This window comes from Spermophilus citellus (assembly GCF_964194105.1).
Source record: "Spermophilus citellus genome assembly, chromosome: 15".
In the NCBI taxonomy this organism is placed as follows: domain Eukaryota; kingdom Metazoa; phylum Chordata; class Mammalia; order Rodentia; family Sciuridae; genus Spermophilus; species Spermophilus citellus.
This window is the reverse complement of record NC_138195.1, coordinates 41998737-42023840: the sequence shown is the minus strand read 5'-3', so window position 1 is coordinate 42023840 and position 25104 is coordinate 41998737. Positions and strand designations below refer to the sequence as shown.

The 25104-nt window shown below is 35.5% G+C and overlaps 1 protein-coding gene across 5 annotated transcripts in view; it reads left to right on the top strand.

Annotated features, from left to right (window-relative positions):
• Positions 1-25104, top strand: part of CTNNA3 (catenin alpha 3) — a 1724633-nt gene that overhangs the window by 118540 nt on the left and 1580989 nt on the right. For all 5 annotated transcript variants that reach the window (XM_081267908.1, XM_081267907.1, XM_081267910.1 and 2 more), the window contains exons 4-5: positions 1580-1746; positions 20429-20548. In XM_081267908.1, the coding sequence (XP_081124034.1) occupies positions 1580-1746; positions 20429-20548 (287 nt within the window). The remainder of the gene's footprint in view (positions 1-1579; positions 1747-20428; positions 20549-25104) is intronic.

Here is a 25104-nt window from a genome sequence, read left to right as displayed (position 1 = left end):
GTTGTGAACAACCAATAAAAAAAAAATAACCATGTAAAAAAAAAAAAAAAAAGAAAGACTGTAACATGTTGAGGCAGTACCAGTCTCTCTTCACAGGTTTTGTCTGTGATAAGAAACAATATTTTTTTTCTTAATAATAATTTATTCCATTTGTTATGTTGAAGTTCACAAGTGAAAACTAAAATATTCATATTTTTGTATGTCAATAAATCATTTAAAATCATTATGACACTAATCAAGTGTTTGTTAAGTGCCAAGCACTCTTATTTATTCCTCATAAAATTGTAGATATTTGTTGTTATTATTACTCCATTTACAAAAAAGGAAAATGAGTCATAAAAAGTTAAGTGACTTATCCAAGGACAGAGGCATTGAAACAGTCTGACTTGAATCCACACTGTTCATTGATGGATTATATTACTGCCCGATCACCTATATTCCAGTGTGAAAAGAAAATAAACTAGTAAGTGAAAATAACAAGTTGTCGAAAATTTCTACAGTATGCAACCACTTGTGCAAATGTTTTATATCTCTATTATATTTTCCATTTATAATATGTAAAATAAATGTTTTCTTATGATATCAAATCTCTTTATGGAAAACAAATCAATATAAATTTTCATAAAACACACATAAATAAAATATTCACACATTTATGTATAAAGCATATACATATATGCTTATATATACACATACATGTAAGCTATATGTTCATGGAAATATTTCTAGATAAAGGGATGAATGAATGGTTGATGTTTTTAGGAATTAGCATGGAGAATTTTAGAATTTTACTTTATACTCTTTATATGGTATATTATGTAAAAGAAATGGGCACATATTACTTTTATAATAAAAATAAGTTTAAAAATTAAAAAATAGACATGGAAATTCTCTATGAATTATATTTCTAGATTAGGGAAAAGGAAACTTTTTCATCTTAGACCCTTCTGAACTGGGAACTCTTAAAAACAAATGAATACACATTATATTTATAATAAAAAAATTTAATCTAAAAGACCTTAAAAGTAGTAGACATGGCATTTCTCTGACAATTATGTACTGTGAAGTATTACTTCTGTGACTAAATTTAGAATACAATTGACTATATTGGTATAGAATAAATCAGCCTATGTTAAACTTTTATTAGAGAGCTGCTTTCATTTTAAAGGCTAGTTCTTTTATAATATCCATTGAGTTAAAAAGTAACTTGATGAAGATTTAAGTTATTTTTATAGACAGAAGTATTTATGATTGAAGTCTTGTGATGAAATCTTTCACAGCAATTAAGATTCAGCAAATGCAGAAGTTGATAGCAACTTTTACTGGATGTTATCTATTCAACTGAGCATAATTTTCTTGCAGTAAGATGGGATCATGCTTCTTAAATTTCAGAGCATTTATCAAAAACAAATGTCAGTTTGAACCTTAGTTTGTTTATTAAGAGAAAATGTCCTAGCATCAACTGATAGTATTTTAATACTATGCTTAGTCATGGAATGTACTTGCAATTAGTTTGGCTGATAAATGCTGAAATAGATATAAAATTTAAGTGTAACTTATTTTGGGCTGTGTTTTTCAGGTGAAGCTCTGAAGGTATCAGCTGAGAGATTTACAGATGACCCCTGTTATCTCCCGAAAAGGGAGGCTGTGGTTCAAGCTGCTCGTGCCTTGTTGGCTGCAGTTACCAGACTCCTTATCCTTGCGGACATGATTGATGTCATGTGTCTCTTGCAGCATGTGTCATCTGTAAGTAAAAGACGGCTTAGTTTGCTTTGGCATTGTTCTGACTTCTAATTCCATTCCCTGAAGCTGGCATTAATCCAGGTGCATCGTTTCCTCACCTTCATTCTTTTTTTTTTAAAATTTTATTTTTTTTATTGGTTGTTCACAACATTACAAAGCTCTTGACATATCATATTTCATACATTAGATTGAAGTGGGTTATGAACCCCCAATTTTACCCCAAATGCAGATTGCAGAATCACGTCGGTTACACATCCACAATTTTACATAATGCCCTATTAGTAATTGTTGTATTCTGCTACCTTTCCTATTCCCTACTATCCCCCCTCCTCTCCCCTCCCATCTTCTCTCTCTACCCCATCTACTGTAATTCATTTCTCTCCTTGTTTATTTTCCCATTCCCCTCACAACCTCTTATATGTAATTTTGTATAGCAATGAGGGTCTCCCTTCATTTCCATGCAATTTCCCTTTTCTCTCCCTTTCCCTCCCATCTCATGTCTCTGTTTAATGTTAATCTTTTCTTCCTGCTCTTCCTCCCTGCTCTGTTCATAGTTGCTCTCATTATATCAAAGAAGACATTTGGTATTTGTTTTTTAGGGATTGGCTAGCTTCACTAAGCATAATCTGCTCTAGTGCCATCCATTTCCCTGCAAATTCTATGATTTTGTCATTTTTTATTGCTGCATAGTACTCCATTGTGTATAGATGCCACATTTTTTTTATCCATTCATCTATTGAAGGGCATCTGGGTTGGTTCCACAGTCTAGCTATTGTGAATTGTGCTGCTATGAACATCGATGTGGCAGTATCCCTGTAGCATGCTCTTTTAAGGTCTTCAGGGAATAGTCCGAGAAGGGCAATAGCAGGGTCAAATGGTGGTTCCATTCCCATCTTTCCCAGGAATCTCCAAACTGCTTTCCAAATTGGCCGCAACAATTTGCAGTCCCACCAGCAATGTACAAGTGTACCCTTTTCTCCACATCCTCGCCAGCACTTGTTGTTGTTTGACTTCATAGTGGCTGCCAATCTTACTGGAGTGAGATGGTATCTTACGGTGGTTTTGATTTGCATTTCTCTGACTGCTAGAGATGGTGAGCATTTTTTCATGTACTTGTTGATTGATTGTATATCCTCCTCTGAGAAGTGTCTGTTCAGGTCCTTGGCCCATTTGTTGATTGGGTTATTTGTTATCTTATTGTCTAATTTTTTGAGTTCTTTGTATACTCTGGATATTAGGGCTGTATCTGAAGTGTGAGGAGTAAAAATTTGTTCCCATGATGTAGGCTCCCTATTTACCTCTCTTATTGTTTCTCTTGCTGAGAAAAAACTTTTTAGTTTAAGTAAGTCCCATTTGTTGATTCTTGTTATTAACTCTTGTGCTATGGGTGTCCTATTAAGGAATTTGGAGCCCGGCCCCACAATATGTAGATCGGAGCCAACTTTTTCTTCTATCAGACGCAGAGTCTCTGATTTGATATCAAGCTCCTTGATCCATTTTGAGTTAACTTTTGTGCATGGCAAGAGAAAGGGATTCAGTTTCATTTTGATGCATATGGATTTCCAGTTTTCCCAACACCATTTGTTGAAGATGCTATCCTTCCTCCATTGCATGCTTTTAGCCCCTTTATCAAATATAAGATAGTTGTAACTTTGTGGATTAGTCTCTGTGTCCTCTATTTTATACCATTGGTCCACCCGCGTGTTTTGGTACCAGTACCATGCTGTATTTGTCACTATTGCTCTGTAATGTAGTTTGAAATCTGGTATCGCTATACCGCCTGATTCACACTTCCTGCTTAGAATTGCTTTTGCTATTCTGGGTCTTTTATTTTTCCATATGAATTTCATGATTGCTTTATCTATTTCTACAAGAAATGCCGTTGGGATTTTGATTGGCATTGCATTAAACCTATAGAGAACTTTTGGTAATATCGCCTTTTCCATATGAATTTCATGATTGCTTTATCTATTTCTACAAGAAATGCCGTTGGGATTTTGATTGGCATTGCATTAAACCTATAGAGAACTTTTGGTAATATCACCATTTTGATGATGTTAGTTCTGCCTATCCATGAACAGGGTATATTTTTCCATCTTCTAAGATCTTCTTCTACTTCTCTCTTTAGGGTTCTGTAGTTTTCATTGTATAAATCTTTCACCTCTTTTGTTAGGTTGATTCCCAAGTATTTTATTATTTTTGAGGATATTGTGAATGGAGTGTTTTTCCTCATTTCCATTTCAGAAGTTTTGTCGCTGATATACAGAAGTGCCTTTGATTTATGCGTGTTGATTTTATATTCTGCCACTTTGCTGAATTCATTTATTAGTTCTAGTAGTTTCTTTGTAGACCCTTTTGGGTCTTCTAGGTATAGAATCATGTCATCTGCAAATAGTGATAATTTAAGTTCTTCTTTTCCTATTTTTATGCCTTTAATTTCTTTCGTCTGTCTAATTGCTCTGGCCAGTGTTTCGAGAACTATATTGAATAGAATTGGTGATAGAGGGCATCCCTGTCTTGTTCCAGATTTTAGAGGGAATGCCTTCAATTTTTCTCCATTCAGAATGATGCTAGCCTGAGGCTTAGCATAGATAACTTTTACAATGTCAAGGTAAGTTCCTGTTATCCCTAGTTTTTCTAATGTTTTGAACATAAAGGGATGCTGTACTTTGTCGAATGCTTTCTCTGCGTCTATCGAGATGATCATATGGTTCTTTTCTTTAAGTCTATTGATGTGGTGAATAACATTTATTGATTTCCGTATATTGAACCATCCTTGCATCCCAGGGATGAATCCTACTTGATCATGGTGCACAATTTTTTTGATGTGTTTTTGTATTCGATTCGCCAGAATTTTATTGAGGATTTTTGCATCTAGGTTCATTAGAGATATTGGTCTGTAGTTTTCTTTCTTTGAGGTGTCTTTGTCTGGTTTTGGAATCAGGGTGATGTTGGCCTCATAGAATGAATTTGGAAGAGCTCCCTCTTTTTCTATTTCCTGAAATAACTTGAAAAGTGTTGGTATTAATTCTTCTTTAAAGGTTTTGTAAAACTCTGCTGTATACCCATCTGGTCCTGGGCTTTTCTTGGTTGGTTGTCTTTTGATGGCTTCTTCAATTTCATCCATTGATATTGGTCTGTTCAAATTGTGTGTATCCTCCTGACTCAGTCTGGGCAAATCATATGACTTAAGAAATTTATCGATGTCTTCACTATCTTCTATTTTATTGGAATATAGGTTTTCAAAATAATTTCTAATTGTCTTCTGTATTTCTGTAGCATCTGTTGTGATATTGCCTTTTTCATCCCGTATGTTAGTAATTTGAGTTCTCTCTCTTCTTCTCTTTGTTAGCATGGCTAAAGGTCTGTCAATCTTATTTATTTTTTCGAAGAACCAACTTTTAGTTTTGTTAATTTTTTCAATAGTTTCTTTTGTTTCAATTTCATTGATTTCCGCTCTGATTTTAATTATTTCTTGCCTTCTGCTACATTTGCTGTTGTTTTGCTCTTCCTTTTCCAGGTCTTTGAGATGAAGTGTGAGCTCATTTATTTGTTGTTTTTTTCTTTTTTTGAGGAATGACCTCCAGGTGATGAATTTTCCTCTTAAAACTGCTTTCATTGTGTCCCATAGATTCCGATATGTTGTGTCTGTATTTTCATTTATCTCTAAGAATTTTTTGATTTCCTCCTTTATGTCTTCTGTAACCCATTGATCATTCAGTAACATATTGTTCATTTTCCATGTGATGTAGGATTTTTCCTTCCTTCTTTTATCATTGATTTCCAGTTTCATTCCATTATGATCAGATAAAATGCAAGGTATTATCTCCACCCCTTTATATTTACTGAGGGTTGCCCTATGGCATAATATATGGTCTATTTTTGAGAAGGATCCATGTGCTACTGAGAAAAAAGTATATCCATTTGATGATGGTTGATATATTCTATATATGTCAGTTAAGTCTAGGTTATTGATTGTGATATTGAGTTCTATAGTTTCTTTATTCAACTTTTGTTTGGAGGATCTGTGCAATGGTGAGAGAGGTGTGTTGAAATCACCCATAATTATTGTGTTGTGGTCTATTTGATTCTTGAACTTGAGGAGAATTTGTTTTATGAATGTCGCAGCACCATTATTTGGTGCATAAATATTGATAATTGTTATGTCTTGTTGGTGAATGGTTCCTTTTAACAGTACATAATGTCCTTTTTTATCCCTTTTGATTAACTTAGTCTTGAAGTCGATTTTATTCGATATGAGGATGGCCACCCCTGCTTGCTTACGAGGACCGTGTGCATGGTATATTTTTTCTCATCCTTTCACCTTCAGCCTGTGTATGTCTTTTCCAATCAGATGTGTCTCCTGGAGGCAGCATATTGTTGGATTTGTTTTTTTTAATCCATGATACCAGCTTATGTCGCTTTATTGGAGAGTTTAAGCCATTAACATTCAGAGTTACTATTGATATATGGTTTGTACTTCCTGCCATGTTTGATTATTTATCCTTTTTTAAAAAAATTTAGTTTGTTTCTCCATGATTATCTTTCCCCTCGCCCTCTGTCTTTACTGAGGCACTTCCTACTGATGGTTTTGGTTATTGTTTTTCATTTCTTCCTCGTGTAGTGTTTTGCTCAAAATGCTTTGCAATGCTGGTTTTCTGGATGCAAATTCTTTTAACTTTTGTTTATCATGAAAGATTTTTATTTCGTTGTCATACCTGAAGCCTAATTTTGCTGGATACAGAATTCTTGGTTGGCATCCATTGTCTTTCAGTGTTTGAAATACATTGTTCCATGACCTTCTTGCTTTCAGTGTCTGTGATGAAAGATCCGTTGTTAACCTTATTGGTTTACTCCTGAATGTAATCTGTCTCCTTTCTCTTATAGCTTTTAATATTTTCTCTTTGTTCTGTATATTGGATATCTTCATAACAATGTGTCTTGGCGTTGGTCTACTGTGATTTTGTGTGCTCGGTGTCCTGTATGCATCTTCAATTTGTATATCTGTTACCTTTTTTATTTCTGGAAAGTTTTCTGTAATTATTTCATTCAGCAGTTTACTCATTCCCTTGGTTTGAATCTCTGTACCTTCTTCTATCCCGATGACTCGTAAGTTTGGTTTTTTTTATGTTATCCCATAACTCTTGGATGTTTTTCTCATGATTTTATACTAGCCTTTCTGAGTTGGCTAGACTCTTTTCAAGATGATATATTTTGTCTTCATTATCTGACGTTCTGGCTTCTACTTGCTCCACTCTGTTAGTGATACTCTCAATTGAGTTTTTAATTTGGTTTATCGTTTCCTTCATTTCTAGAATTATTGTTTGATTATTTTTTATAATCTCTATCTCCTGTTAAAGATGCTTAACTTCTTCTTTTATCTGTTTATGTAATTCATTCTCAATGTGTTCTTTTGCTGCTTGAATTTGTTGTCTTGTATCCTCTTTAAGGTTCCATTCCATCTGTCTAAGGTGTTCCTTGAGTTCTTTATATGACCATTTTTCTGATGACTCTAGGTCCTCCTGAATATTTAGGCTGTCCTGCATTGTTTGTACTCCTTTTCTTCCTTGCTTTTTGAAGCTGCTCATGTTACTTCTTGTTCTGTTTGACTGATGAGTTACTGTTTACTCCTATAAATTTATTAGATGCTTGGGAGGAAAGGTATTAGAAGGGAAGGGAAGAAGTCACTAAAGAGAATGAGAGTAAGCTGGTAGAATTCAAGGAAGGGGGGATAAGATAATTGAAAAGAAATGAAAAGACAAAAGAAGAAAAAAAAAGGAAATAAAAAAAGAAAAAAAAATTAAAAAAAATAATAAAAAATTAAAATTAAAATTAGAAGAAAAAAAATTTTTAAAAAATTTAAAAAAAAATTAAAAAAAACAACAAGAAAGAAAAATGAAAATGAAAGAAAAACCCAAATCAAAAAAAAAAAAAAAAAGAGAAAAGAAAAAAGAAAAAAAACACAACTAACAAATGCAGTCTTAGAGTTTGATTAACTTCTCTTCCAGTAGGTGGCGCTGTGCCCACCAGGCCAAGTTTCTCCTGTCAATACACGGGAACCAATCACTGTGCAGCAGCTCCTCCTCCCAGACTGGGCGAGTCTCCAATCCTGAGTGCCTAGGGCCTCCTCTTGTGTCTAGTCACTTCCCACTTTTCCTCTAGCCAGGCCCCTCTCACGGGTGCTGCTCACCACAATACTGGCTACACGCCAGGTCTGCTGCTCCCGGGAGCCCTGTTTTCATGTATGACTGGGCACACTCTTCCAGTTTGCCATTCCCTGAGACCCTAAATTTGTAGAGCTTGGGGCTGAGAATCCTCAGCGAATTTTACTTGCCCTCCGGTAGCCACGCCCCCGGTAGCTGGTGCAAGAGACCTCAGCTGTCAGCACTGGTGGGAGCGGTAGTTCCGCGCCACGGGTCCCACGCCACCTATGATTCCCTCGGTCTGGCTATTGTGCTCACGGGAGAGCTGGGAGGGGCCCTTAAGGTTTCCCCGATGTGTGGAGAGGGAAGGCTAGGGAATTTCACACCTGTAGCCGCAGGTTTCAATGAAGTTATCTCCTCCGCCGCAGTCTGGTGACGTCAGTTCTCTGCCATGGTGGTGTCTCTTGCAAATGGCGACAGTTCGTTTCCCTTTGCTGGGCGACCAATGCAACGGGTGGGTCCTTAGTGTCTCTCCCAAGCCCCGTTTCAAACCTGTGGCCACTACCTATGAAGGCTCGGTTGGCATTTACCTCCGTAGGATCAGAAGGGCTGACCAGTTGTTTCAGCCGGATGGATTAGTGCTGAGTCACAGCTGTTTGTCTGCGGGAAGCAGGCGAACAGGAGCTTGAATTCAGCCGATCCGGGCTTAGTGTGTGTTCTGAGAGGCCCAGACTGTTCGCCCCAGATCCACATCAGCTCAGCATTGCCTAGTGATCCTGAGCAAACAGATTTAGGTTGTTTACGACTCCCTATGCCTGCACAGCTGAAGAGGTCAGAGACTTGATCTCTCTGCGCCCGCCGCCATGTTGGAATCCTCTCTGATATTTTTAACATGAATAGTTGCTATATTTTATCAAAGGCCTTTTCAGTATCTACTTAGATGATTATATGATTCTTCTTATTATTGATTCTATTTAAGTGATAAATTACATTTATTGATTTGCATATGTTGAACCAGCCTTGAATCCCTGGATTGAAGCCTATTTGATCATGGTGTATTATCTTCCTAATACATTTTTTTAACCATACAATTTATTTTTATTTTATTTTATTTTTTTTTAGTCATACATGACAGCAGAATGTATTTTGACATATAATACATACATGGAATGTACATACATCAATCATATTGTCTATTCTATTCTGCTGCCCTTCCTATCCTCCCTACTCCTCCCCTCCTCTCCCATCTTTTCTCTCTATCCAAACTAATGTGACACACTTTTTTTTTCTTTTTCTCATTACAAGATCATATATGTATTCTGTATAACAATGAGGTTCTCCTTCCATCTTCCGTGCAACTCCCCTTCTCCCTCTTTTTCCCTCCCACCTCTCTTCCCTATTTAGTGGTAGTCTTCTTCTCATGCTCTTCCTCCCTATCCCATTTTGAGTCACCCCCCCCCCCCATATCAGAGAAGACATTTGGCATTTGTTTTGTAGGGATTGGCTAACTTCACTTAGCATAATCTGCTCTAATGCCATCCATTTGCTTGCAAATGCCATGATCTTGTTATTTTTTAATGCTGAGTAATATTCCATTGTGTATAAATGCCACATTTTTTAATCCATTCATCTATTGAAGGGCATCTAGGTTGGTTCCACATTCTAGCTATTGTGAATTGTGCTGCTATAAACATTGATGTGGCTGTGTCCCTGTAGTATGCTCTTTTTAAGTCTTTTGGGTATAGTCCGAGAAGGGGAATAGCTGGGTCAAATGGTGGTTCCATTCCCAGCTTTCCAAGGAATCTTCATACTGCTTTCCAAATTGGCTGCACCAATTTGCAGTCCCACCAGCAATGTATGAGTGTACCTTCCCCCCACCCCGCATCCTCATCAGCACTTATTGTTGTTTGACTTCATAATGGCTGCCATTCTTATTGGAGTGAGATGGTATCTTAGAGTAGTTTTAATTTGCATTTCTCTGATTGCTAGAGATGGTGAGCATTTTTTCATGTATTTATTGATTGATTGTATATCCTCTTCTGAGAAGTTTCTGTTCAAGTCCTTGGCCCATTTGTTGATTGGGTTATTTGCTTTTTTGTTGTTTAACTTTTTGAGTTCTTTGTATACCCTAGAGATTAGAGCTCTATCTGATGTTTGGGGGGTAAAAATTTGTTACCAGGATGTAGACTCCCTATTCACTTCACATATTATTTCTCTTGCTGAGAAAAAACTTTTTAGCTTGAATTCATCCCATTTGTTGATTCTTGGTTTTAACTCTTGTGCTATATTTGTCTTATTAAGAAATTTGGTGCCTCCCCCTACGTGATGAAGATTAGGGCCAACTTTATCTTCTATTAGATGCGGAGTCTCTGGTCTGATTCCTAGCTCCTTGATCCATTTTGAGTTGACTTTTGTGCATTATGAGAGAAAGGGATTCAATTTCATTTTGTTGCATATGGATTTCCGGTTCTCCTAGCACCATTTGTTGAAGATGCTATCCTTTCTCCATTGCATGGTTTTAGCACCTTTGTCTAATATAAGGTAGTTGTAATTTTGTGAATTTGTCTCTGTGTCCTCTATTTTGTACCATTGGTCTACCAGCCTGTTTTGGTGCCAGTACCATGCTGTTTTTTTTACTATTGCTCTATTAGTATAGTTTAAAATCTGGAATCACGATACCACCAATTTCACTCTTCCTGCTTAGAATTACTTTAGCTATTCTGGGTCTCTTGTTTTTCCAGATGAATTTCATGATTGCTTTTTCTATTTCTGCAAGGAATGTCATTGGGATTCTGATGGGAATTGCATTGAATATGTAAAGTCCTTTTGGTAATATGGCCATCTTAATAATATTAATTTTACCAATCCATGAGCAAGGTAAATCCTTCCATCTTCTAAGGTCTTCTTCTATTTCTTTCTTCAGGGTTCTGTACTTTTCATTGTATAGCTCTTTCACCTCTTTTGTTAAGTTGATTTCCAGGTATTTTATTTTTTTTGAGGATATTGTGAATGGAGTAGTTGTCCTCACTTCCATTTCAGAGAATTTGTCACTGATGTACAGGAATGCCTTTGATTTATTGGTATTGATTTTATATCCTGCCACTTTGCTGAATTCATTTACTAGTTCTAGAAATTTCTTGGTTGAATTTTTTGGGTCTGCTAGGTATAGGATCATGTCATTGGAAAATAGTGCTAATTTAAGTTCTTCTTTTCCTATATTTATGCCTTTAATTTCTTTCGTCTGTCTAATTGCTATGGTTTGTGTTTCAAGAACTATGTTGAATAGAAGTGGTGAGAGAGGGCATCCTTGTCTTTTTCCAGATTTTAAAGGGAATGCCTTCAATTTTTCTCCATTTAGAATGATGCTGGCCTGAGGCTTAGCGTATGTAGCTTTTACCATGTTGAGGTAATTTCCTGTTATCCCTAATTTTTCTAGAGTTTTGAACATAAAGGGATGCTGTATTTTGTCGAGTGCTTTTTCAGCATCTATTGAGATGATCATATGGTTCTTATCTTTAAGTCTATTGATGTGGTGAATTACATTTATTGATTTCCGTATATTGAACCAGCCTTGCATCCCAGGGATGAATCCCACTTGGTCATGGTGCACAATCTTTTTGATATGTTTTTGTATCCGATTTGCCAGAATTTTATTGAGGATTTTTGCATCTAAATTCATTAGGGATATTGGTCTGAAGTTTTCTTTCTTTGAAGTGTCTTTATCTGGTTTTGGAATCAGGGTGATGTTGGCCTCATAGAATGGATTTGGAAGTACTCCCTCTTTTTCTATCTCCTGAAATAGATTGTAGAGTATTGGTATTAGTTCTTCTTTAAAATTCTTGTAAAACTCTGCTGTGTATCCGTCAAGTCCTGGGCTTTTCTTGGTTGGTAGTGTTTTGATGGCTTCTTCTATTTCCTCACTTGATATTGGTCTGTTTAGGTTGTTTATATCATCCTGACTCAATCTGGGTAGCTCATATGCCTTAAGGAATTTATCGATGCCTTCACTATCCTCTATTTTATTAGAGTATAGGGTTTCAAAATGATTTCTAATTATCTTCTGTATTTCTGAAGTGTCTGTTGTGATGTTGCCTTTTTCATCCCGTAAGCTATTAATTTGGGTTCTCTCTCTTCTTCTCTTTGTTAGCATGGCTAGTGGTCTATCAATCTTATTTATTTTTTCAAAGAACCAACTTTTAGTTTTGTCATTTTTTTGATTGTTTCTTTTGTTTTGATTTCATTGATTTCAGGTCTGATTTTAATTATTTCTTGCCTTCTAAACTGTATTTGCTGCTAATTTGTCCTTCTTTTTCTAAGGCTTTGAGGTGTAGTGTGAGGTCATTTATTTGTTGGCTTTTCCTTCTTTTAAGGAATGAACTCCATGAAATGATTTTTCCTCTTAGTACTGCTTTCATAGTGTCCCAGAGATTTCGATATGTTGTGTCTGAGTTTTCATTTACCTCTAAGAATTTTTTAATTTCCTCTTTGATGTCTTCTGTAACCCTTTGTTCATTCAGTAGCATATTGTTTATTCTCCATGTGATGTAGGATTCCTCATACATTTTTAAATGCAGTTTACTAATATTTTATTGAGAATTTTTGTATCGATGTTCATCAGGGATATTGGTCTGTAGTTTTCTTTCCTACATGTATCTTTTTCTGGTTTGGTATCAGGGTTATAGTAGCTTCATAGAATTATTTGGGAGTATTCTCTCCCTTTCAATATTATGGAATAAATTGAGGAAGACTTGTGTTAGTTCTTCAGTAAATGTCTGATAAAACTCAGCTGAGAATCCATCTGGTCTTGGACTTTTCTTCATTGGTAGGTTTTTGATTGTTGTTTCAATTTCATTGGTCTGTTTATGTTTTCTATATCTTCCTGATTCAATTTGGGAAGGTCATAAGTATCTACATATTAGTCAATGTCTTCAAGATTTTACAGTTTATTGGAATATAAATTTTTTAAATAGTTTCTAATGATCATCTTGATTTCGGAATTGTCTGTGGTAATATCTCCTTTGTCATGTCCAATTTTGTTGTTTGGGTCCTCTTTCTTTCTTTTGGTTCATTTGGCTAACTAATCTTAGTTAAATAAAAAACTAACTTTTTGTTGCATTGATCCTATGTATTGTTTCATTATTCTCACTTTCATTAATTTTGGCTCTGATCTTTACTTTTTTCTGTCTTCTACTGGTTTTAGGGTTAGTTTGTTCTTTTTCTAAGGCCTTGAGGTGGAGCATAAGCTATTTATTTGGGATCTCTCTATATTTTTAATGTAATAAATTTTCTTCTTAGGCAGGGCATGGTGGTGCACATCTATAATCTCAGTGGCTTGGGAGGCTGAGGCAGGAGTATCACAGGTTCATGGCCAGCCTGAGCAACTTAGTGAGGCTCTGACTCAAAAAAAAAAAAAAATAGAAAAAGGGCTGTGGATGTGGCCCTGTGATTAAGTGCCTCTAGATTCAATCCCTGGTACAAAAAAATTTAATTAGTACTGCTTTCATACTATTACAGAGATTTGATATGTTGTATCTTTGTTTTCATTTGTTTCTAAGAATTTCTTGATTTCTTCTCTCATTTATTCTTTAATTTATTCTTCATTTAAAAGTATATTGTTTAATCTTCATATATTTTTGTGGTTTCTGTTATTTTTCTTGCTGTTGATTTCTAGTTTCATTCCATTATGATCCAATATGATGCATTGGATTATATCAGCATATGTGTATTTACTTAGAGGAACATTATGACCTAGAATATGGTCTATTTTGAAGAAGGTTCAATAAGCTGCTGAGAAGAAGGTGAGCTTAACTGTTTTGGGGTGAAATAATATGTAGATGTCTATTAGGTCCATTTGATTTATGTTATTATTTGGATTGGATATATCTTTATTGATTTTATGCTTTGATGACCTGTATATTCATGATAAGGGTGCATTAAAATATTCCAGTATTATTATATTGGGATTATCTGGGATTTAACATCAATGAGTATTTTTTAAGTGTAATTGGGTGTGTTAACATTTGGGATACATGATTTAACTATATTTATTTCTTCTTGTTGTATTATTCCCTTTACTAAGATGTGATGGCCCTGTCTCTTCTGATTAATTTTTGCTTGAAGTCAGTTTTGTCATATATGAGAATTGTTACTCCTGCCTTGTTTTTGAAGTCTGTTGGCATGAAATGTTTTTTCCTTCCTTTTACCTTCAGCCTGTGAGTGTCCTTACCTATGAGATGAGTCTCTTGCAAACAGCATATGGTTGGATTTTTTAAAATCCATTCTCTTAATCTACATTTTTTAATTGGGGAGTTGTGACCATTTCTATTCAGTGTTATTACGGATATGTGATTGTGGTTTGCTGCCACTTGTTGTATTTAATTTTGTTTTGGTTTTCATTTAGTTTGTCTTCTATTGATTGTCATTCATTTGAGAGTTTGGGATTTGTTTTTGGGATCCTCTATGTATAATTTATCTTTAAGTATTCTGTATAGTGCTGGCTTAGTATTCTTTTTGTTAATCCTTGTCATGGAAGGTTTGTAATTCCCCTTTGAATGTTAAAGAGAGCTTGCTGAGTACAGCAATCTTGGTTGGCAATTGTTTTCTTTTAGAGCTTGAAATATCTTATTCCATGCTCTTCTTGGTATTTATTAAGTTATTAATTGGGTTATTTTTTTGGTGCTAAGTTTTTAAAGTTCTTTATATATTCCACATATTAATCCTCTGTCAGAAGAGTAACTAGCAAAACTTTTCTCCCATTCTATGGGTTCTGTCTTCACATTACTTTTAAAATTTGTTCTTTTTAAATATACATGACAGTAGAGTACAAGGAAAATAAAAGAGACACAGAGACAAGATGCAGAGGCAGAAAAGATGGCAAAATGGCCGAGAGGCCAAACTGTCAAGCTTTATTTATATCAATAGGTTACTTTAGGTCATTAGTGCCATAACTACATTATTGTTTGGTGTTCCTTTATTTCCAGGAGCTGAATGTCTGAAATCAAGGTCCAGGCTGAAAAGACTCTAGCAAAGAGTCTCTTCACGAAGGATATTACCATAAACTAGTTACTGCAACTGTATTAGTTATCTTACTAGCTTCTAGGAGAAACTGCCCAGAATTCCAAGCCTGGGAAACAGAATGCCAGTTACCCCCGGGGAATTTGCTCACCAGAGGAATGCTTCCTCGTATATTTCCATTGTCTGAATCTCTGTAGTAGAGTATATTTTGACCTATTATACATACATGGAATATAATTTATTCGAATTAGGATAACATTCTTGTAGTTGTACACGATGTGAAATTTCATTGGTTGTGTATTCATATATGAACATAGGAAAGTTATGTCCAATTCATTCTACTGTCTTTCCTATTCCTGTCCCCCCATCCTATCCTTCATTCCCCTTTGTCTAATACAATGAACTTCTCTTCCCCTCTTGCTGTGTATACACTAATCAGAACATTTGGCTTTTGGGTTTTTGATATTGTCTAATTTCACTTAGCATGATAGTCTCCAGGTCCATCCATTTATTGGCAAATTTCGTTCTTCCTTGTGGTTGAGGAGTATTCCATTGTGTATATATACTACGTTTTCTTTATCTATTCATCTGTTGAAAGACACCTAAGCTATTGTGAATTCAGCTGCTATAAACATTGATGTGACCACATCACTGTAGTATGCTGATTTTTAAGTCCTTTGTGTATATACTGAGGAGTGCAATAATAGGGTCAAATTGTGGCTCTGTTCCAAGTTTTCTGAGGAATCTCCATACTGCTTTCCAGAGTGGTGCACCAGGTTTTCAGTCCTACCAGCAATATACGAATGAATTTTTTCCCCCACATGCTCTCCAACATTTATTGTTACCTGCATTCTTGATCATTGCCATTCTGACTGGAGTGAGATGGAATCTTAGTGTAATTTTAATTTACATTTCTCTAATTGCTAGAGATGTTGAACATTTTTTCATATATATGTTGATCAATTGTATTTCTTCTTCTGTGAAGTGTCTGTTCGGTTCCTTTGCCCATTTATTGACTGGGTTATTTGTTTTTCTAGTATTAAGTTTTTTGAGTTCTTTATATATCCAGGAGATTAAAGCTCTATCTGAGGTGCAGGTGGCAAAGATTTTCTCCTGTTCTGTAGGCTTTCTTTTTGTGTTCTTGCTTGTTTCCTTTGCTGTGAAGAAGCTTTTTAGTTTGATACAATACCATTTATTGATTCTTGATTTCTTGTACTTTAGGAGTCTTATTGAGGAATTTGGTTCCTAAGCTAACATGATAGAGATTTGGGCCTACATTTTCTTCTAGTAGGCACAAGGTCTCTGGTCTAGTGCCTAGATCCTTGATTCACTTTGAGTTGATTTTTGGGCAGGGTGAGAGATAGGGGTCTAATTTCATTTTATTAAAATGGATTTCCAGTTTCCCCAGCACCATTTGTTGAAGAGGCTATCTTTTCTCCAATGTATGTTTATGGTGCCTTTGTCTAGTATGAGATAACTGTATTTATGTGGGTGTGTCTCTGTGTCTTCTATTCTGTTCCATTGGTCTACCAGTCTGTTTTTGTGTCAATGCTATGCCTTTTTTGTTACTATAGCTCTGTAGTATATATTCTTTTAATTTATTCTTGAGGTATGAACTAAGCATGGAAGGATGGGCCTTGGGAAGAGTCCTACCTTTTTATTTTGTTGCTTACTGAGTTGAAGTTTGTGGTTTAAGACTTCCCAACTTCCCTTCTTGGGAGATTGGTATGTGCTGGTTGGGTTGTAGGCAGGGTGGTGAAGTGGCTGGCTGGGCCAGGTGGTATAGTGGCTTGTTGGGCAGGTCTAGCTGGTGTACACTGGGCAGGCTAGGCAGCAAAGCTTCAAGCTGGGTGGGCCTAGGGGAGAAGTGGCTTGCTGGGTCAGGTGCGCCTGGCTGCAAAGTTGTGGGCCAGGCAGGCTGGGCTGATTGGGTAGTTATGTCTGGTGGCCTACGTGGCCTGGGCCTGGTGGATCAGGGCCAGGAGATGGGCCTTGTTTGCCACAAAAAGCTGTGGGCTGAGCTGGGCAGGACTGGCAGTGAAGTGGTGGCCTGGCAGGTTGGGTTATGGGCCTGTGGCAAAGCTGTGGGCCTAGTAGGCAGAGTGGTGAGCTAGGTGGGAGGCCAGGGCATTGGGGGATGGAGGGTGGGGGGCTTGGGCAGATGCTGGACTGGTACTGGACCTGGTGGGCACTGGGGACCCAGGGATCCAGTGGGGTGCTAGTCCAAGGAGAGCCCCAGGGACTGGGATGGTCCTGGGACCTAGCAGGTGCCAGTCTGGGTGGGTCCTGGGAACTCAGTGGGTGCCAGACTGGGCAGTTGCTGGGACTGCTTAGCTGGCAAATTGAGAGCCATGTGCCCCCATACCCACTCTTCCAACTTCCTAACCCACTGTAGCTAGCCTTGTTAGCTCCTGAGAGCCTCAGGACTCACAGGGTTGGGGAGAGATGAGTTCTCTCTGGCATATCCAATTTGTGTTTCCCCTGGGAATATGCTTTTAGTTTCTGATTTCCCATGGGCTTATTAGGCGCAGTTAAGTCTTCATGCAACATAGCTGTGAACTCAGATCTGGGTTTCCAGTTCCTGTTTGTGCTGCCAAACTGTAGTTCCACGGTGGCTCCTGGATCGGCTCTCTGCTGACAGAGATAAACTCAGGGCAACCTTATTTTAGATCTGTTTAATGAGTTGAACAGTCTGTGGTTCAGCTAGGGCAGACTGCCCCTCCAGTCTCAGGATTTTTCACTCTAAGCTTCAGGGAGAAGCAGTATTCCCATTGCTTGATTTCTGGTTAGCTAAACTAGGAGAAATGCTGCCTCACTCTAATCTGCCATCTTGTCCCTCCTCTTCACAGTCTTGATTGTTTACTTTCCTGTGCAGAAACTTTTTTATTTGATTCCATTCCATTTATTAACTCTTGGCATTATTTTCTGAGCTTTAGGGGACCTTTTGAGAGTTGTTGCCTCTGCCTATATGCTGGAGTATTGACCCTACATTTTCTTTTAGGAGTTGTATATTTCAACCAATCTTCATTTTACTATCTGTACTTCAGCTTCATCTGCAACGGAAAACTATTGCTTTTATCTTTAGTACTTCAAATGTGTATGTGGGTAATTTTGGGTGGGGTGTGTTTAATAGGAATCTAACTCAAAGTTATAGTGCAGATTTTGTATGACATCTCCTTGTCAATTATTTGTTATTTTAAGTTAAAGCAATCTACTTAAATGAATGAATTTTTGTAGTTTTTGAGCTCTTTAGTATCAATAAATGAAATCTATAAGTCCTGATAAACAGTTCAAGCTAAAATCTCCCCATTATGCAAACTCCAACCTTTAGTTAAAATACTGTCAATGATGATGTATTATTGGATTTTCTTCCTTTTTTTCTTTGACCATGGTAAATTATCTGAAAGTATTTTTTTGGTGTGTGTTTGTGTATGTTTCTTATTTTGAACTCTTACAAGCGTATTTCCTCTAAAGTTCCCATTTGGAGTTAAGTAAAGCTCAAAGAGAAACGTGAAGAAGAAATATTTAAGAAGTAGAGCTAATATTTCTTAGTCTCTAAGAAATAAGTACAAGGGATAAAAAATGCTTTAGAATTAAATGGATTAGTTGGTAAAGTATCTCGTATTAATTAAAAGATAAAATTACTTAAATTCTTTAAAATCTTAGATCTGGAATTATTTTTATTTAAACATAGAAGAGAACAAGAAATGGGCAAGGCACAGAAATGGTTATACAACATGATAAATATTTAATATAAAGGTTAATAAAAGAACTTGTTTGTTATGTTACAAGAGAGGGAAAATGATCAGGTTTTCCCTATGTTGAAACTGATAGGTAGACTCTAGATAGACTTTTTCAGACTGTGAAAAGTCTGCCTATTCTTTGTTGTCCAATTCAGATTCCTTGATGTCTTCTATATCTGTCCTCTGTCCCTCAATCAGGCTCACTGGGTTTTTTGAATTTTCACCGCATGTTACTTTTATCTCTGTTTTGCACTGTCTTTACTACTTTGCCTTGTGTTAGATTTAATGGTACAGTAGAAAAAGCATAGACATTGTAGTAAAACCCTTGTTCAATTGAACTTTCTGAGTCCCAGTTTACTCACTTGTAGATGGGAATAGAAATAGAATTCTGGTCATTCTTGTGAGGAGTAATTTGGAAAGCACAAACTACCTGGGGCTAAATAGGCATTCAATAAATGTCAGTGTCCTTCCCATTTCTAAGTTTCATGTCTAGTTTCCCCTCTAATCTGTAAATTCCTTTAGGGTAGGAAATCTTATATTCATTGTGCCTTGAGCAGAGTAGGTTATAAATGATTATTTATTGATTATATTTTGCTATTCTGCTATAGAGGCTTAGTTCTGTAGTGTTATTTTCTATTTCTTTTTCCTCTATCATCTTGGATTGAGATGAACATGTTGCTTTCATGAAATTGAGAATTTAATTTCATAGAATGCCATTTTAATATGACTTATTCCATAGATATACACAGTAAGGGTCAATTTATTTCCCTGGAAATTTAAATGTATTCTATAAAATCTCATTAGCCTGTCTTACAGCATCATAGTCACAGTGGAATTTGGGTGTGTTTAAGATGGTGAAGTCTTTATCTGTGGAAGTCTGTCTAATAACACAGAACATGGGAAATAAATGACATAAGGAAAGAGCAAATCCCAAACATCTTTCAAATTATATTACTTGACATTTTCAATCACTAACCCTACAAAGTGTGTTCTAATTTACTAAAATAAACCAGGAATTCAAATTCTTGTGAGCTCCCTTTGCTTAATTAATTATTAGTAGAAGACAGTATTCTGTGATCTATGTAATTTGTCACCTTTGTATTTATCTAATATCTGATTTAAAAATGAACAAGATTATTCTGATTCAGCAGAACTGACTTCATAACTCATCTGTGTTATAGAATAAATAAGTTTTGCTGAACATGTCACATATGCTTTGATCATCAAAGTATTAGTTTTCCTTCTCAAAATATAGTCTCTGAAAGATATTCTTTTCTGAAGTTTGCTGGATGACCTATTCTACATAGATTTTCTACAGAGGCAAGTCAGACTTCATTCCATTACAGCAAAATAGCATTCAAGCAGCTACCTTTTTATGATTTTTTCCCCTTAACTAGAATGTTAAAGCTCTTTTAATGCTTCTCGTTATGAGTTGGAATTATTCATTCATTATGATGTTTTTCTTTAAAATAGCAGCAATGTATCCTAAAACAGGGAAGGTTTTTTTTTTTTTAATAGAAGCATGCTGTTTTCGTTAGAGTGAGGATTAACAGGCTTATCATTTATGCAATAACATTGTTTGTACTTAGAATGCAGTTATTAACTCTTTATAATTGTCCCTAATTATTTCACTAAAAGATAATTATATAGCATTTGTTATCTGTACCTTATAGATATAGATAGGAGAATCTGAGGCTCATTATTGACTTTCTGTGTTAGCTATCTGGGAAACTGAGAAAAATGTGCTGTTATCCTAACAATGTGCTTTCTTTTTTTCATTTTCAGTTTCAAAGAACACTTGAGTGCCTTAAAAATGTTTCCAACAAATCTGACCTTCAGAAAACCTACCAGAAGCTTGGGAAGGAGCTGGAAGATCTGGATTATTTGGCTTTCAAACGTCAGCAGGTAGGAGTCAATACCTTCCTTTGTAGAAGTGCTGGACACTTTAGGATTCCTGTTGTCTTTCTTGTCAGAGGGGCAAGCAAGTCTGGGGAGACATACTTTCTAATGGTTGTGGTAGAAATAGCTTGTGCTGATCTGATCTGCTGTGTTCATACAACTTCATGCAGTGTTCAGTGGGCTCCTTATTTTTAGATGTATACGATAGGGATTTCCACATGTGTTCTTGTACCTCTTTTTAAAAAAATTCCTGCTGGTTTGTGAAAGTCTAGCTACCCTTTGACTAATGATGCCTCAGTTGGCTTGGTCAGGTGGCTTTTATAATTGCCATAGCATACCCGAAAAGGAAAATCACTCAAAGACCAGGAAAAGGCTGTGCGTATACATAAAGAATTAAGTAAAAATGTCATAAATCTGCCAAAACATGAGTTGACTTTTAGTTTTATTTTTTAATCTCTGAAGATGAGTTAACATTTAAAAATGTGGAAGGTTAAAGGAAAATATACTTAACATAATTAATGAACGCATTTTTTTGCCTCCTGTATAGATCTTAAGACAAATCCAAAACAAAAATAAACTACAAGGTTTCTTTGAGAGTTGATGTTTTATAAAATTAATATTCACAATGATTACTTTTTGTGGGTTTTGGAGGTATTGTCAGAGTAGATAACCATTCTTCCCATCTAGATCTTGAGTTTCTTTACAGCCACTAGGTGTCAGGATTGTCAAGGTTTTTCTTTGGTCAAATGTTTATTCTGATCAGGACAGACAGTGAGAAGTTTAAATTAGGTTGCATGAAATTTGGGCTCAGTGATAGATGGCATCTAGAAAAATGACTAAATAACTGACTTGCATGGTCAGCCACACTGAATCTTTCACTTAAGAATATTTCCTGTTAGTGTGGCAAAGGATGTGACATTCTTGCTGTTGTCTAATTCACAAGTGTTAGAGTGATTCAATTGGGGTTTTCAAAGCAGGACTTCCTATATTTTGTTAAACCTTATTAATTAAACATGATATGGTTTAGAAATATTAGCCTGAGAAAAGAATTGTATGTTAGGTTTTTGCTCTCATTTAACCTTTTTTTCATCATTTCCTAGGTGTGATATATATATATATATATATACAGAATGTTCCAGGGTAAATGAATAATCTCTACACATACTTTAATTTATATGAAAAATGATAAAATATTAATTCATTATATATTTTTTTAAAGAAATCAATGCTGGTCCATGTATTACCATGCATAGCAGAAGTAGTCACAGTTACTGAGAGCTACTACAGTGAGTTCCCAGATGCTGCTGCTTAAAATTCACTCTGTGAGTCACTACTCTGGCCTATGCAATTTTTAATACAGTTTTGTTTCCAAGATCATATTTTACCACCAAGGGGTATTTAAGTTGGCAGGCAGTAGTTACTGTCCTCTTCTTTATCTTTTCTCTTTAACACATTTTCAGTGATTAGATTCTTACATTAGCTAATTGTGAATTTGGAAAAAGGTGAATATTTCAAGGGCAGAAGAGTATAACTCTTGCTGAATGGCATTGAGGGTGCATAAGTAAACTGCATGTGCATGAGGAAATAGGGACATGTGTAGTGTTTATACATGTATATATAAATTTTATATGCTTTTTAATTAAATGACAACTATATGTCACATAATAGGACTAAAACATTAATTCACTAAATATTTACAATGATATAGTGGGATTAGTTTTATTAGAACCATTTTACAGATGAGCAAAGTATTGATAGAGTTAAGTAACTGTTATTGTTGTTGGGCTAATACGGCATGAAGCCAATTCAAACCTGGAGTGTCATCTATCCTAGATGTGCAGTGTTCAAAGAGTCAGAACATCAACTGTTCTTTGACTTATTGGAATTTGTCTTTTCTCTCCTGACCAATTCTTTTAAAACTTCAAAAACCTATTAAACACATAGTAGAAATTGTTTTTCTCCTACTGGAAAAGATACAGGTCTCTGTAAAATTGCTAATTCAACAAGAAAGTTTCTTTGTTATATGGCAGATTCTTTGTACTATGAATAAGTCATGGGTCATTTCTCAGTGGGATCATATTTATCATTCTTTGTTGTGGCAGAATGTAAGCTGCATAAGGACAGAGACTTGTTAGTTTCATGATCTTCAGTGCTGTATCCTCTCTAGGCTCACATGTCTGATTCATGGCAAATAATAAATATTATTGGCAGTTGTATTCCTGTGAATGAAGAAGCAGCCAAAACTTTATCCTCAGATTATAGGCAACTACAATCAATGTGTTTGTTTCACTTTTAAAACTTAGAAGGGCATTATCTCTGAGCTTTCTATATGCCAAAGGCTAACAGAGTGCTCTCTGCATTGTTTTATTTTAGGTTTTCTTCTAACATATTTAATTTCTCTATTTACTTCTTCCAAGAAACAGAAAATGCCAATGTTACCTTAGCTCTGAATTATATATATTTCATATATAATTTGTATATAATTATGTATATACATTTTTATGTAATTATATATTTGTGTATATATATACATATATATATATATACATATATATATATATGTGTGTGTGTGTGTATATATATATATATATATATATATGTATATATATATATTTTTTTCAGTGCTGGGGATTGAACCCAGGGCTCATGTATGTGAGGCAAACACTCTACTTCTGAGCTATATAACTCATTTTATATAACTCATTTTGAATCATTTCTTTCCCAGCTCCAGATAGACCCCTGGAGTACTTTGCTTCATTAAACCTTTTTTTTTAAAGTTACTGTTTTTCTTGTCTAGGCATGAACTTAAGCTAGTCCTTGAGTCAGGGCACAAGCATCTCTATACTTTCCTCCTTTAAAAAAGACTAATGTTCAAAATAGCTTTGGTTGGAAAAAGTGAGAGAGGAGGCTGTGATAGATGAGGGAGTGGGTGTCCAGAGACTAGTTAGCCTGAAAGAAATGAATGACAAAGCAGAATTAACAAGAAAATCTGGAAGCTCTTTCAATTCTCACTATTTGGAGATACAATCTTGGAGTTTATCTGCTTTGACTGTTTGGTTTTTATCCTCCTGCTTGGTGCTACAAAGGAATGAAAATAGTAATCTCCAGCTATTATAGAGATTCCAGACCTATGTATTAATTTGAGAAGTTATAAATCAAAATGTTTTCTTGGGGGCTCTCATTCTATAGAGTAAAATAAAATAAGATTTTATAATCTAGACTCTAATTTAATTCTTCCTCTCTTCTTCTACCCTTAATACTTATAATAATATTATAAAACACATCCCATTTCCAAAGGCTTCTGAAGTTCTTTGATATAAATTAAAGTTGATATATTGAATTGAACATGATATAGACTGAAGCAAATTTAAAACATTGTTTGAAAATTAAAATACTATGCTTCAGGTACACACCCATTTTCAAACATACCACATATTGCCAATTCTTCTCTCCCTGATCATGGACTATTGTTCTTGCCTTCTGACCTTTGTATAACATTTATATAACTTGGTATTAAGAGTACACAGTCTCTTTCTATTTGTTTATTTAACTACTAATTTTCCTTCAAAGTTAAACTGAAGTCTTGTCTCCTTCCTGACCCCACAACCTGTGACCTCTAGCCAATATGTAAACTCTTCATTCTTTTTTTGTCCACTTTTAGCTTTTATCTGTGTCTTACAGTTTTTAAAAGTTTAGCATCTGATTGATGATATACTCACTGATAATACATGTAGTGCAAAAGTTAGAATGTGGGCTTCGTGGTTAGCCAAACCTAGTTGTACTGTTTGTACTCCCTTGGGCACCAAGTTTCTACATATAAAACACAAAGAAGATAACTCCTAATTTACAGCATGTTCTGAAAAAAAATTATATACAAAGTATAAAGTAAGTCCTTTAAAGTGTACAAAGGACTTGGCAAAGCACCTAATATAGTAGTTATCATAATGTTGTTTTGAGTTATTCTCAAAAGCCTTTTTCCTAAATAGTGTATAATTTCTATAAGGATATTTTCTCTCTTTTATATAATTTAGTACTACACATAAGGTTCAGTGCTGTTCTGCACATATAGGACTAAGTGTTTTTGAATATCTGTAGTCTAGTAGTTGGTGATCTGTTCTAGAAAAAATGATATGTCTCAAGGAGGAAGTTGCAACATTTGGTTCTAGTAAGTGTCTACAAAGACCTCTCTTGATGGACAGTGAAATGAAAGGCCCACGTTCTTGTGCCATGGCAATCCATGGGGAAATTAGGGTCTTAGACCCAATATTTTGGCCAAAGTCCAACTTGTAATAATTACATCCTATGTATCTAGACTTCCTTTGTTCTTCCAGATGGTATTGTTCAGTACAATTTGATCCTTACTTTAGTGATGATGTTTAGGAATGAACGACTGTTTTTTTTTTTTTTCCTTTTACTAGACTGGATAGGAGTTGCCCCTTGGATAATTCCAAGACCAGAAGTGTCTATAATACCTTGTAGAATAGGAATTGAATTTAAAATAAAGCCTTATCAATGAAGAAAAATAGAAATAAATTATATGCAATTTATTTAGTGAAAATGAA